This window comes from Lepeophtheirus salmonis, chromosome 12 (genome assembly GCF_016086655.4).
Source record: "Lepeophtheirus salmonis chromosome 12, UVic_Lsal_1.4, whole genome shotgun sequence".
NCBI classification, from domain to species: domain Eukaryota; kingdom Metazoa; phylum Arthropoda; class Copepoda; order Siphonostomatoida; family Caligidae; genus Lepeophtheirus; species Lepeophtheirus salmonis.
In genome coordinates this window covers 7,411,675-7,427,145 of record NC_052142.2, presented here as the reverse complement: position 1 = coordinate 7,427,145, position 15,471 = coordinate 7,411,675, and the positions used below count along the sequence as shown (strand labels likewise).

The window sequence follows — 15,471 nt, the reverse complement described above, 5'->3', positions numbered from 1 at the left end:
TTCTTCAACGTTATCAACTGAGAATACTAGATTAGTATGTTCTTTACACTGAGTTTTGTCCTTCGCAGGGGGTTCTAAGCTTTTTTAAGAGGAAATGTCTGTAGAACTATACACAGAGAAACTTCTTCAAAATAATGTACGAAAAATCTTGGGGTGTATTGTTGTTTTTTTTCGAGAAGAAGTCCTCCACCTTATTGATTTCTTGGTCTACTATGACAGAATACAATGCTATAAACTCTTTCCCATCTTTAAGGATATCCATGCTTACAATTTGTTCTTATTTATTTATTAGAACTCCTTATATTCATGAACTACTCTTCTCATTTCTATCATATATCAGTTTCTTAGAAAAAGCGTAATCTTGAATCTTCACCCTCGACTTGTTACATCCATGTTTGGTAGGGCCAAGACCTAAGCAATCTTGGAATTGTAACTTGGCTCCTCCATATTTCCACTAAAAGACCACCATCAAAAGGGACTATCTACAGTATAGTGGGAGGTCACTCATTATTTCTACAATTTAGATGTTCCATCTCTCCAAACGTCCTTATCCTCCTTGTATTTCCACTAAGGGACTGCATCATTAGGATTCTTTTGTGAGTAATGAATTACAATTTCTCAAAACCGTTTAAACCACCCCTTGGGCTCCATTCATTGACTCTTTACCATTGCAAAAAAATAACTTCCTGTTATCAAAAATACTAATATTTTCTATTCTTTTCAACTTCCACTTAACATCGAAAAGTTTCCATCATTGTTTTTGACCAAAAAAGGATTAAATTTTTAAATCCTCTATTCTTAGTCTGACATCTGAATATAAAGTAATCAACAAGTGCGTTTGCTCTTTGAAGATGGAATGTAACGTTGATTACTTTTTGGAAGATGTTAGCATAAGTTCTTGTTTGAATCAGAGCAGAATTGTAGATCGACGTCGAAGTAAATCCTGCCTAAATGCCATGTAAATTGTACATGATTGTAAAAAATATGACATTGGAAGAGGGCAAGACTTTTGTAGTAACTACCTAAAGAAAGTTTTTTATTTGGCAAAGCTATTATCATTATTTTTTAATTCTCAAAACGAGAACATATAAGTATAAAGTAATCACTAGTATGTCAAATAGAAGAAGTTACACTGACTATTTGTAGTGGATATATTATAAAATATATAAATTCATAGTAGACTAGAATTGAGGATCGACATTTATACTCATTCTAGGCTTAGAAATAAGATATAAATCTATGAGTCTCACCTCATCCTCGAAAAAAATATGTTGCATTGATTGTCTTTAATATTCCTCTGAAATGTTAAAAGAAATCTAATTGTAAAATACTGGAACAGAAGTTGAAGTAAAAGGATTCAGAGCACTCATTGGAAATAGTGGAACCCTACGGCAAAAGAAGGACAAAAATAATAAAATATCAATACTTAGGGTGTGGGAGGGGGCACGTTTTATTGAATGAACAATCCATTAGTTAACTAATCTGATTCACTAGGTTATAAACTATAAACGTCAATAATATCCAATTTCCAATTAATTTTATCTAATGTTTGAGTCACATTAATCATGTTACAGCGTATCATGTTTTTGTACATTATTATTCAACTGATACTAAAAAACATTCATTTGACCAATTACAACCTTTCTTGACTAATAATTTTGAGTAAAGTGTCCTTATTCAAAAATTTTAAAAATGATCGTTATTTTAATTTAAGTGTTTAGAATTCAAAAATTTAAATAAAATGTAGTGTTTCCTATTTTTTTAAATCTATAAATATTAAAGATCAGTTAGTTTATTTTTACTGAGAAGATACATTATTTTGATATCAAAGTGACTTACACTTACATCTCTAAACGAGTTTGAATAAAAAAAAAAATAATAATAATTGGAATATTTTTCCATTTTTGTTATTTTATTGTTCAAATTTATTTCCTGCTTGTTAGCTATAATGTTTATATTGATTAATTGAAATTGACATAATTTAAAAAAATAGTTTTTCAAAAGAAATTGATTTCATTTATGTAGAAAAAATGTGTTACTCATATCATTCAAACTTATATTTCATAAATTTTTTGTTACCGACGAGTAGTTGTTGTGTTGTTATTTTTTGATAAATGACCACCATTCCTCCACGCTCCTGGATGAAAAACCTGTGATGATCCTAAATCTCCAATTGATCTCTCTATTTAAAAAAAAGGAATAAATTAAGTATTGAAAAAAATATTTTTGAGTGGTGAATCCATCCCATAGATTCACCACTAAAAAAAAGCTGTTCAACAAATGCCAAAAATTTAATATAAAATACAGTTAAGAGAAAGATAGGGCATTCGAAGTCGTAGAGGGCCTGAAACTTTCCCATAGAGTTGTTCAAAACCATACGTACCGCAAATAACCAAATTGGATAATTACATAAGTGTTGAATAACTTTTTTAGAGCCTTTTCTGTTGTCATTAAATATGTATTTACTTTTATTGAATAAATTATTTAATTGATGGAATTAATGATTGACAAAGTTATTCACATTCATATTTGTTTCACAAATTAATGACGTTGGAGCCGGATTCTCACTCTTAATTGAAATAAATGAATATATAGAGTTGTAATAGTCCTATTCTTTGATAAATATCACTGAAAGCCGTTTTTACAAATGTAGTTACATATTCAAATGTCATTGTATCAAATCGTTGAAAGAGTCTATAATTCATTTATTATGGTTCTCATAGCTTGGCTTAATATTCATTGAAATTATGAATTGACATTTCTAGATTTACAACTTCGAAGATTTGCTTCCTTTGAGTAATTATGTAATGCAGCTAAATTTATCTGCCCCTCTGTAATTAGTCATAATCACCAAAGATCAATAAATTATCTGGCAGTGTATTTTGGTGGCACATACACAAATGCTTTATTCCTATGACACACTTAAAATATAATTTAAAAAAAACAACAGGACAGTTAACTTAAAAATATGCTAATTAATGAAATTTACATTCAAAATTTTTTAAAGGCATATTTATTTCGTCATTCGTATCATAGTAAATAATACTTAATAGAAAATTAGCGAGTAGAGTTTTGATATGCAAAATACAAAAGAGCTTTCGATATGGAGAATTGATAGTCTATTTTGTAAGGATTATGAATATTTCTACATTCATTAAAGCTAGGAGATTGATAAATGAGCAACCCAAAGATCCGTCCCAACAACCGTGGAGCTTTCTCCTAAAAAGAACAAAATACAAGTAATATAGTCTTGAATCAAGTCAAAAATGTCGCATGAACTAAAGATTTACTGTCATAAGATTGGACATCGAAAATGATAGGAGAATGAACCTCATTTTTTAAATATCTTACTCTAAGATGAAACGTAGATTGAAGTGTTTGTTTGCCATCCCACTCAACATGTTTTGTAAATTCATCCCTCCAAATAAGATTACGGAGATAAGACAAAATCCGATAAGAACCTCAGTTTCTCCTTCCAGACTTCTCTAATTTGATTTTGAACACCGCTCTGGTGTGTGATGTGTAATTACGTTTAATAACTACGTCCAATAATGACTTAATTTATTTCATAATATTTACCATATTAATATATTGAAATGAAGCTTTCCCTTATGAATACTTGTTCAAATAAATGTCGCTAAGATAATCCTTGCTGAAATAAATGATACTCAAATGAACGGAAATGGTATTATATCACTTTTAAAGAATTTTGCCATTTTTTTCTAAAATCAACAACGACATTAAATCGTGAAGCAAAATAATTTGCTTCATCGCTCTATTGCAAAGACGTGCCATTAAAAATGTGATGATACTCCATAGAATTTTAAAAAAAAGAACTAACATATTTCTCACACTCTAGATTATGAACAACATTGTTTTTTTTTTTTGAAGAGGTAGCCTTTAGGCTACCTGTTCAACGAAACGAACCTTTAGGATCAAAACACCATCTACCTCCCAAAGCCAAATAAAGACATTTTAAAGCATATTTCTATTATAGATCTGCTAGTCTCTGAAATTCTATACCTCAATACGCCAGAGGAATGAAGCTGAACTCAAGCAAATTATAGTTAATTACTTTCTTACATGACATATTTATATTATTTGCATTTCAGAGTATTTTTTTACACTTTTACGGGTTTTTTTACAAATCTTAATATTATTAACTTGTAAATATTACTCTTACTTACAATAGTATTAAATATTTTAGTTGTACTAACTATAATTCGACCATTATAGGCTTTTATTATCGCCTGAATCTTAAGTCAGCTTAAACCCAGTGTGTTCATAAATGTAAATCATATTGATTCAAACAGACTTTAATATAACTAACGTCAAAGTTGTAAGGATTAAAGCATATATAAATATATTTATGGACATAATTTTCTGATGTACTAGTTGGCAAACTTTAGATGTTCATGAATCACTATTTGTATACTATTAAATAATTTAAATAATGCATCAATTTTACTGCTGGTCTAGGAAAAGGATTCTTTATTAGTTAAAGAAAACTTTCCTTCGCATTGCTTCATAAAAGAAGTGAAATTTTCTTCCTAAAGGTAAGGCACTGAATAGAGGAAAATGTTAATCCTATTATTTTTCACTTTTGAAGTTACATTTCATTGATTGTTAAAACTTCATGTTCGATATTTTCTTGGAGAATTGGGCACTCCTACAGGAAGTGTGAATCCGTTTCTCTTTCTGAGTTGCAGAAATAACCATTAGGGTTATCTGATAGGTATCCTGGTACCTCCAGTGTTCCTGTCACTACTCGATACTTGAACCATTTGTCAGATCGAGTAAGGATACGATTTGTATAGCTCATACAAATAATGAGGAGTGGAGACATCAAGGCTCCTACAATTTAGTAAAGACTTTACTACACCAACTGACGAATGCAACCATAATCTTCGAATCAACTTCACACTTATGTCTCTTACCTCCCTCCTGAATGAGATATTACTTAAAGAAGGTAGCTTCAAATGGGTTTTCCTCTGCAACCACACAAAAGTAACTGTAGAACAAAGATTGGGATGTAATCCCCTCAGGTCTCCAAGAACTTCCACACCATTTCTCAAAAGCGAAGGATTCACTTCTGTAAATGCATCAACTAGAAGTGCATTTATGCCCCAAGATAGTTCAAGCAATTATAACGTTACCTGTTTATTAGCAATTAGTTTACTTATATAACTAACTGTACTTTGTTTTTGCAAAATCGACTTGATGCCTTGACGTCAGATCTCTATTTTTAGTGTGTATTTATGACACTGTAATTCCATAAGGGCTTACTTTTTAAGCATTTCACCCACTACTCGGCTAGCATAGCTTTCCAAATGTCTCAAAAACGAATAATTCCTAAACCTCCCTATCTCTTCGGATACATTATTATCTTCATCGATATGTTGCATATCGTACTGAGATTATGGAATCATAGAATAATTTTGTCCTCCTCCTTGCATAAATTTTGATAGAATTCAGTTTGACGTAAATGAAAAATATGTTGACATTCAGAAATCACGTTGGAGTTCCATAGATCAATTCCATCCCATTTATAAAATCCAAGCTTCTTTATGAAACTAGTACGCTGAGATATTTTAGATAGAATTGCGTTCTTGTTGCATCTCATGCTGTATTTCCAATGAATACAACAAGTACCCTTATCCTTATTTGGACGATTGATCGATATATTTTTACGATTTATGGATTATTGTGATTATGCTCGACTTCTCTTAATTAAAAAGGTAGGCCTGGATGTTGTCCCAAAGGATGATTGAAATAGAACTCTATTGAGGTATATGAATGATGCTATTTTTAACACAGTGTTTCCATTGATTATAACAGATGTATTGTCTGCGTAGGTATATACAGAAATACCATCCCTAGATTGGCTTTTTATCGATAAATTTGTATTTTATATTTGATTGACAAGAGAATCAACTGCAGTTATGAATAGCAAAGTCACTATCAGATCACCTTCCGTATGTATTCTTGACTCCTGGAAAGTTCTTAAATTTTTACCCATACTGTATTGAGTTTTTTATCACCATCATTGACACCATTGCTCGGATTATAAAATTTCTAAGCACCTCATTTTTTAGTGTTTTAATCAGGTGTTGTTGTGATATTGAATCAAATGCTTTTTCAAAATTGAGAGAAATAATAGTGCAGTCGTTACTTTTTTGGCAAGCTGTTTGCCAATTAACATTAAAGTCGTCCATCCCACACCCTTTCAATAAACTTTTCTGAGTCTTCATAATTATTTTGGGAATTGTCGATTTCAGCCTATCGGTGAACACGTGAGAGAATATTTTATCAATTGTGCTCTGTACGGTGATTGGTCTCAAGTTTTTGATATATCCGGGGTCTTTGTCCTCTTTTGGAATAGTTATGAGTAGGTCATCAAACACAAATGGAGGAATGAGTCTTTGTAAAAGTATATGGTCAAAGATTTTTTTTTAATAACTGTTAACTCGCCCTCAAACATTTGATTAATTTCAAAACCTATTTCTGATATACCAGCTTATTTGTTCCTTTTGTCAGTTTTTGATTGCATAAATAACCTCTTTTTTATTAATATGTTTTTCAGTCATCAATACTAAATCAGGATTATAAGAACTGAGTATCAGCAGTCACAATATCTGCAATGTTCAATAAGCATAACAAGGACATCTTATAAAACAACACAAGTGAAAATAAATTTAAGAAGGTTACGAAATTTGACCTTAAGTTTGAACTCAACCCTATAAACAAATTTACTGCATAGAATGTCGATATACTACCCAAACATGTAAATCTTCTGCGATTTGTTCCATTGAGGGTGCTTCAACTGTTCTGAACTGTGAAATTTATAAATAATTATTTATGAGAACTGGATTGAGATCCTCTCTTCTCTTCAGTCGTGTGGTAGCTTGCCTATCAGATCTATCGGTTTTATTTTCCTTTTTCCTTTTTTGACGTTTCGTTTTCTCGATGTCATTATTAATGTATTTCTTCTTTATTAGTTTGTTAGAACGTAGGAAAATGCAAACTCAACCCAATAATCTGTTAAATATATTGAGTGTTACATATTGTTTTTATTTATGTTATGTTTTCTTCGTAAGTGTTTTTAACCCTATTACAAAAAATTTACCAACTCTTATGTTCCAAATATTATGTTTAGAAGAATAAATAGCAAGATGGCTAAAAAAAAAATTACACATTATTTACAATTATTCTGTATACATTTTTTTGGAGTAGTCGGTTACAATAACGTTAAGAGCTGATTGAGTTTTTTGTAGATCATTATTATTCTCAAATAAGCACCCTTACTGGAATTGTAGGTTTGCAACTGGCTTGAGTAAAAGGTACGTCTTCTTTCTACTTTGGTCAATTTCTTTGAATTGTTTCTTGCTTTGATATCTTGTCTCTATAATTTTAATTAATAATTTCAGATCAAATTTCCGCAGTTTAATTCTTGTGTGGCAAGTACCCTTTTGTATTTTTCTTTTGGGTGGTTTTTTTATATTTAAAGGGCTTTGCCATTCTTTTCCAAGTTTTTTTTCCTGTTCTCTTATTCCTTTGAAATATTTTTTCTTAAATCATTATTGTATTATAATAATTAGTTACCATAATCAAAGCAGTTTAGAGATGGCAATAAGTTTCTAAAGTATTTTATTTAGCCTTTTAAAATATTTATGATGAATTTGGAACGATTATTCTTACTTTAATTTAATTTAAGAATCAATAATTATAGAATTAGTTTTAATATTTGGTTTGATTCAGTAGAGATGATGATTAATAGACTGAAAGACCTAAATTTTTTTTCTTAAAACCGATATTTTTACAAAGGGTATACTAATACTATTAAACTAGTGTAGTTTATAGCAGGAAATACTATGTTTTCCATTGTTTGCGACAATTATCTTTTTTCTGTCGCATGCTATCACGAAGTCAAAAAATCTCCCTTTCTCCTTCTCAGTATGACCCCTCTATGTATTTTATCGATATTTACTAGGCTTAGGACATATAAAAAGGGGGACTTACTAATATCTATTGCTTACAATGATTATGGAAAACTTTTGTCATAGTATATTGATAACATTCAAGCAAAGTTTTCAACAAAGAAAAAAAACCGTGATTGTTCACAGCATCGAAACAACTGGACCTCCTTTATACGCTAAGGCTCATCAGCTTTCCTTAAAATATATAATATAACTAGAGAATAATATCTTCAAATAGAAAAGACTATGTCCCGTATGACGTTCTAATAATACTTTGGCATCCCCATTACTAAAACTAATTACATTGCCAAAAACTAATAGCAAGTTGAGACTTTTTAATGATTTTCGACGACTCACTAACGTCATAGTTGCAGATCAATATCCTCTCCTGTAGTTACAGGATTTTATAACCCACATAGCGGCTTGTTCAAATTTATTTAAAGTAAATTAATTCCAAGGTTATCATCAGAATCCATTACACCCTGAGGATATACCAAAAACAGCCATCATTACCTCTTTTGGCACTTCGAATTCTTGCAAACGCCTTTTGGTCTTAAAAATTGGGCACAGGCGTTCTAAAGACTTATGGATCATGTTTTAAATGCTCATGATTTTGTGTTCGTTTATCTAGCCGACAACTTAATCAGAAGTGCGTCCAATAAATAATATCTAAAACATTTGACAATACTTTTCTACAAACTTCAAAGACACGAATTAGCCATTAATCTAGCAAAATGTTAAATTGGGCAACAAACTTTGACTATCTCGGTCATAATGTAAAATATTCAGGGCCACCCCTCTTGCCGACAAAGTCAAAACAATTCAAACTAATCCTTTTCTGTATAATCTCGCAAATGTTCCGAATTCTTAGGGGTTTTAATATGTAATCATCGGTTTGTAGGTAGTATGGTTAAACTTCTACGATATTTTTTTCAAAAACTAGTAAAAGCTTTTCTGAGCCAAGTATCTCTCATCAATTAAAAGATTGTGTCTACTATGGAATAGAAAGAATGATTTAATCATGTGAAGTAAGTATTAGCCAATGCTATCTTACTTGTATATCCTACTCCCCACGTAGCTTCAGCTTCTTCTTTTGATACTTCTGATATAGCGGTTATGGGCGTTTTAATAACTAAAAAAAAAAACTTGAAATTATTTATCCTTCTTTTCATAAGGCATTAATTTATAAGGCATTTTCGAAATATTGTTAAAGGTAGACAATTCACAGTTTATACGGATCACAAAACATTGACATATGCTTTGGCTAAAGTTTTGGATCTCTGGTCTACACGTCAACGACGTCACTTTTTTATATATTTCAGAAAACACTAAGGATATTCAACACATCTCTGGGAAAAATAATACCATTGCAGATGCATTATCAAGGATTAATATGGTTTCATTACCTGCAATTTACCTTCAGTCTTTGAACCTTGCCCAATCTAAAGCTCCAGATGAAATATCCTCCTACCACATAACTAAATCCAAACATAAATTATCTTCATTAGATTTTGGTTATGCAGAACAACCAAATGTGCTAATATTTGATATTTCGGGGTCCACTCTAGAGCTCGTGGTCCTTTAATAATTGAAACCGCCAGTATTTATATTATTCACCTGTTATCACGTACATCAACTCGTTTTTCTGTTAAATTTATAACAAAATCTCTGTTCGGAATAAAAATTTCAATAAAGAAATTAAACTTTTGCTTAGTTAATGTATTAAATGTCATAAGTAGACATACTAGATCAACACCCATCCAGAATCCTACTCCTACTTCACGTTTCTTTGATATTCGTGTCGATCTAGTAGGCTACTTTCTCTCCTCTCACGGGTTCTTCCATCATTTTACAATAATAGATCGTTTTTGTCGTTGGCTAGAAGCCATTCTTATCTCTGACACACACACAACTACATGTACACGAAGATTGTGCATACATGGGACATCACCATTTGACGTTCCATTGGAAATAATCTCCCACAGAGGCCTTTAGTTCATTTCTCCAACTCTGGAAACAAGTATCCCACTCTGTAGGCTATGTTGGGAGTTTATTTCAAGCAAAAAAAGTTTCATTCAAATAGGTAGACATACAAACATTGAGCAGAGGAAAAGGTCCGCCGTTGTTGAAATGATTTGTGCGAGACACAAGTCTCCTGCGATCGTCAAGATGCTATCGTACCACAATTCGACGGTCTACAGTATCTACGACAAGTGGAAACTAACTGGCCAGTTTGAACAGAAGCCTACAGTACAAGAAGTGACAAGAAGAGGAGTTCCTCTTGTCTTGTGGGCCTCAAAAGATGGATTGAGGCGACTAATGACCATGCCCACAAAAAAAAACCACGGAGGTAGCATGCAGACAGTCCACAGGGCAATAAAGACCGAGTTGAAGCTGGTTTACTACAAATAATGGAAGAGGCACATCCTGACATCAAAAATAAAGGAAGTCCAGTCAACAAGGAGCACCAAATTATAGAAACTCTTAAAGGATAAGTGTGGTCCTGTAACTTTCTTCAGTGACGTGAAGAAATAAACTGTAAACAAAGTATACAACAGTCAAAGCGACCGCTTCTTAGCTGATACAAAGGAGAAGGTCCCCATGGACTACGCAACCAAGTTTCCAGTCTTGATCATGTTGTTGGGTTTTCTTTAAACTAAAAGAGAGAGTCAGCCATGACAATTACTGCGAGCTGATGAAGGACAAAGTCATCACGTAGATGAAAGCCAGCGATGGGGGCAACAGTTCACCTTCCACCAGGACTCAGTCCTTGATCACAAGGCCAAGAAGCACCTCGACTTGCTGAAGGAGGAAAATGTCGACTTTTGGTGCCCACAGACTTGGCCCTCTTACTCTCCCGATTTGAACCCTATAGAATATTATTTTTAGAAGGAATTAGAGATTCAAGTCTACTCAAGAAATCGATTGTGAAGTACTTGACCAAGGTAAACCCTGTACACGTCGTATTGGCCTGTCCTCTTCTGGACCTGCTTTGACAAGGTTTTGTAATTTAAAAAAATCTGTAAAATTTTTAAAAAAATCAGGAGTTATAGCCCATTAAAAAATGTCCCAGTGTATCAGCACATCCCTACATATTTTCATTAGTTAATTGGGGTTTAAAGTTTTATTCTTCTAAGGTCTTGCTTAGACGGTCTAATTTTAAACTACAATGTCTATTTATATTTTTAGTAAGATAATTCTTCCTAACAATTTATATTGATTTTTTTTATATGTACACATATCAACATTATGAATGAAGAAGTTTAAACAAAAACTATCATTATATTATGTAATATTTGATCTAATTTATATAGATAAATTTAACACATCAAAAATATATAAACGATTTATATGCATTTTATATATAAAATCGTTTTGAATATATCTTACTTCTATTGACTGAAGTTTGTACCGAATTCGCAATTCCTAGACCAGTGCTTGTAACCAACTGAGATGTTGACTCTATTAAAAAAATATTATTGACATAATTTTTCATTAGTTGTAAATATATATTATCCAATACATGCATAAGAATTTAATATTTGTTAATTGATTAAAGTACATAATATGCATTCATTATAATCGATATGGTTAGGTAAAAATAGCTATACATAATGTCCTAATAAAATATTAATTTTGTTTACAATATACAAATTGAATATATTTTCAAAATAATATTATATAAATATAGAACTACATTACTTAGAGACAGTCATAAGTGATTGTATCTTTCTGGGCCAATCTAACACATGAGCAGAATAGTCACAGGCTTAACAAAGAAAATAAGTTTTTTTTGTACAAAATTTGCTTTCTTTATCAATATGACCTAAATCAAGAGTAACAAAATCCTTCCACCACCGCTTTAATATTTTAATACCGATTTTATAAAACGCTTTATCTTTTGCCTCAAAATAGTATTTACTATAAGCGATAATCTTTTAATTGAACCGAAATTTCTGATTGTCAAACACTTTTTTCAGTTTTGCAAACAGCCAATTGTCGCTGGGAGTGAAATCTGGAGAGTAGGGTGAATATGGAGGGAATTCGAATTTCAGATAATTTATTTTTGACATTGTTTTGATTGACTTATGACACGGTGAGTTATCCTGGTTAAAAGTCACTTCTTTTTTTTAAGTGGTAAACTTTTTGCTACAGACCTCCTAAAAACGCCATATAACATTCACTGTTGATGATTTTTCACTTTTCAAGCTAGTCTATAAATATTATAGCATGCGCATCCCAAAATACCAAAGGATGACCATTCTAGCTAATTGCTGTACTTATGGACACTTTTGGGAGTTTTACCAGATGATGTCCACTGAGATGATGATTGGGTTAATTCTGGAGTCAAGTGATGGATCCATATTTTATTCATTGTCACATACAACACCAAAATCCTCGTTTTTTACGTTTAAAAAAGGTGAAACACTCCCAAGAATCATTAGCACGTTTTTGTTTTTGGTTAACCGTGAGCAAACGAAAAACCCACATAATTCATTATATAAGTTATCATTTTTTATGGGTGTGAATTAATCGAATTTATATACGGAAAAAATCCTTATAGCTTCTGAAACTTAATAACTTAATTTAATGAATTAGTATAGATAAAATATTATACGTAATATACCTTTTTGTGCCCTTCCACGGCCTCTAAATTTTTTGATCAGGGGTTTACCAAAAAATTTAATAAATTTTGTAAAAAAATTTAATAGTTTTATAATTATGACTATCAACATATATTTGTGGAGTGGGAAAAGAGGTTGAAGGGGAAAAAGTTGTCAATGTACTCAAAAGCTCAATATCTAATTATTAGAGTACTGTTGGTCTTAAAATATGTAAGAACCATTTCAAAATCACATAACCTTCTCATTTGAAAATTCTAAAAGCAAAGTTTCCGCTGAAATTTACGAAAATCTTTTTTCTCCTTTGCAACTTTAATCAGAATGCAACTCCCTCATTCATTGATCTTATCTCGGTGTTACCTCACTAACAGATAAAGGACAAAGAAAATTGAATAATAACTAAAAGAGCATCGTGTTTTCTAAGAGAAAGGAGCTAGCAACAGAAAAAAAAATATATATAACTAGATATAATAATACATATATATATACATTTTTCGTTAATTATAAATTTTTTTATGAATTAATCAAAAATTATTGTTTCTGGTCTAAATTATTAGTTATATTGTTATATATGCCATTCTTGTCAAATGAAAATCTAATTTTACTGCGATACCATAATAATCTTGGAACTTTACATACAAAGGTGGGACTTAAGATAAGGTATATTTCCCCTCTAACAATGAAATCATTTGGACACAGAAAGCAATCTCAGCTGGAAACAATATAAAGCCAAAAGAACCCAAGAAAATTGTCAAAATAGCTGACTTGATCACATGTACACTTGCAAAATCTGGTTCTACCTCTTAAGCTTCTAACATTTACAGATTTTGGATTGTACACTGACAGTTGGGAAACTTCGTTAAACGCACAAACTTTAGTTCAGGTGTGTGTGTATGTTTTTATTTCTTAATTCATTTCTACTTTTTGGGTTTTGTAACATACAACTGTTATTTTAATGAATAAGAAGAGGAATACAGAGCTTTAGTATAAGGAAAAAGTGGAATAAATAATGAAGACAGGAGCTTTGTATATTTGAGGCATTAAGGGGGGAATTTTAAACATTATAGAAATTTATGATATTTCTGGAGAAGAAATTGGGGGCGCGGGCGGGACTTGTGATCGAAGGAAACATTTATAGATTGAAAACTCTGTCAACAAATAATGAATTATCCACTCGATGAATTAAGGAGATAGTAACTGAAAATGAAGTGCATACAGAATCAAAGTCTATTCTCAGATATTTCCATGAGCGTTACCAAAGAATTGTTGCTGCGCTAGAGAGGGGTTTCCTAGATCAAAGAAGGTGACCAAATAAATCACTATTTTAGATAATAAAACATCTGACTCAGATAGCATCAGAGAAAAGATATTCACTTTATGCCTTGAGATTGAGATTTGGAGCCGATATTGAGACAAAAAGTAAGTTTATTGCTGCTTTAAAACAAGGTAAAATCTCTTTGGTTCCTAAAGAAGTTGATGAGACAGGACAAATCATCGGAGACCATTAATAATTCCAAGCCATGCTTATAGAATTTTGGTTGGTGTATTGGCTAAGCAATTTGAACATATAATAAATTGAAAGATTGGTGCATAACAAAAAGGGTTCCTAAAAAGAAGTACTTTGTGTTCATTTCGAGGAATATACGAGGTAAAGTCAAAATGTAAGGTGACTTTACAAATGCCGCAGACAACATACATATGACATGATCTATTTTTATTTTTATTTTATGTTATTACACTTACAACGAACATATATTTACTGTTTTTCTATATAATATGTTTAGTTGGTTTGTGAGAGGCATAACGGTTAGAAGTATTTTCCGTGTTACGCTATTTTCTACTGTGAAAACATGGATCAAAGAATTTTTATCAAATTTTTGTGAAAAAATTGAAATTAGATAATCTTAAACACTTGAAATGCTGAGAATGGCATACCATGAAACTGTCCTGAGTAAAATAAAATTATAAATGGTACAAACTCTTCCAAAACGGCCGGGAAGATGTCAAAGTTTTGATCACTATCGTTTTATACTACCGCCCGTAGTGCATCAGGACTTCAATCGACTTCGTACGGTCAATAAAGAATATTATCCAGAAGTTATGCGCCACTTGCGAGAAGAAATGCGAAGATAGCGTCAGGCATTGTGGAAAAACAATTCATGGCTTTTGTATCACACTAATGACCCTGCTTAGGCAGCCACCATATTCACCATAACTGAAGAGACCTGTAAAAGAACGGAGATTTGCAACGATTGAGGAGATAAAAACTGCATCATTTGAAGAGCTCAAGCCTATACCAAAAAGTTTTAATAATAAGTGCTGTAATGATTGAAAAAAGCGATCGCTCAACTATATTATATCTGAGGGGGACTACATTGAAGGGAAAAATATAAATATTGATGAATAAATAAATATTTTTTCTAAAGGTACGAAGTCACCTTTACTTTTTGAACACACGTCGTATAGACTGCAATTGATTCTACAATTCAGAAACAAATACGGGTATTTACGAATATTTAATCGTTCTCGAATGGAGTAAAGCTTTCGATTTGATCAGTCATAAGTCGTGCAGTTAAAAATATGCAATTGATTCTACAATTAAGAAACAAATACGGGTATTTACAAATATTTAATCGTTCTCGAATGCAGTAAAGCTTTCGATTTGATCAGTCATAAGTCGTGCAGTTAAAAAATAATTATAAGACGCTTCTACAATCCTATTCATATAGTTTTTTTTTATGTGACTTCGTATTTCTTGTTGGATGGAGCCTAGAGTGAACCCATAAAGTTGGGGAAAAGCTAAAGACAAGGGTGTCCAGTTTCTCTCCTTCTTTTTCTACCTGTAATTGAACATTGAAAGATTACTTGGATCG

General features: G+C 31.6%; 1 protein-coding gene across 14 annotated transcripts in view; it reads right to left on the bottom strand.

Moving 5' to 3' along the window:
* Window positions 1–15,471, bottom strand: part of LOC121126656 (bestrophin-2a) — a 99,583-nt gene that overhangs the window by 11,371 nt on the left and 72,741 nt on the right. For 10 of the 14 annotated variants that reach the window (XR_011782767.1, XR_005867047.2, XR_011782766.1 and 7 more), the window contains 2 exons: window positions 11,367–11,438; window positions 2,080–2,182 (listed from right to left, as the gene is read on the bottom strand). Coding sequence is in view for 9 of the 14 variants with exons in the window: in XM_040721959.2 (XP_040577893.1) it covers window positions 2,080–2,182; window positions 11,367–11,438 (175 nt within the window). In the remaining 5 variants the exon portion in view is untranslated. Of the gene's footprint in view, window positions 1–1,250; window positions 1,387–2,079; window positions 2,183–3,225; window positions 8,971–9,030; window positions 9,109–11,366; window positions 11,439–15,471 lie in introns of those variants that run through there. The other 4 variants (XM_040721960.2, XM_071892191.1, XR_011782765.1 and 1 more) reach the window with 3 other exon arrangements.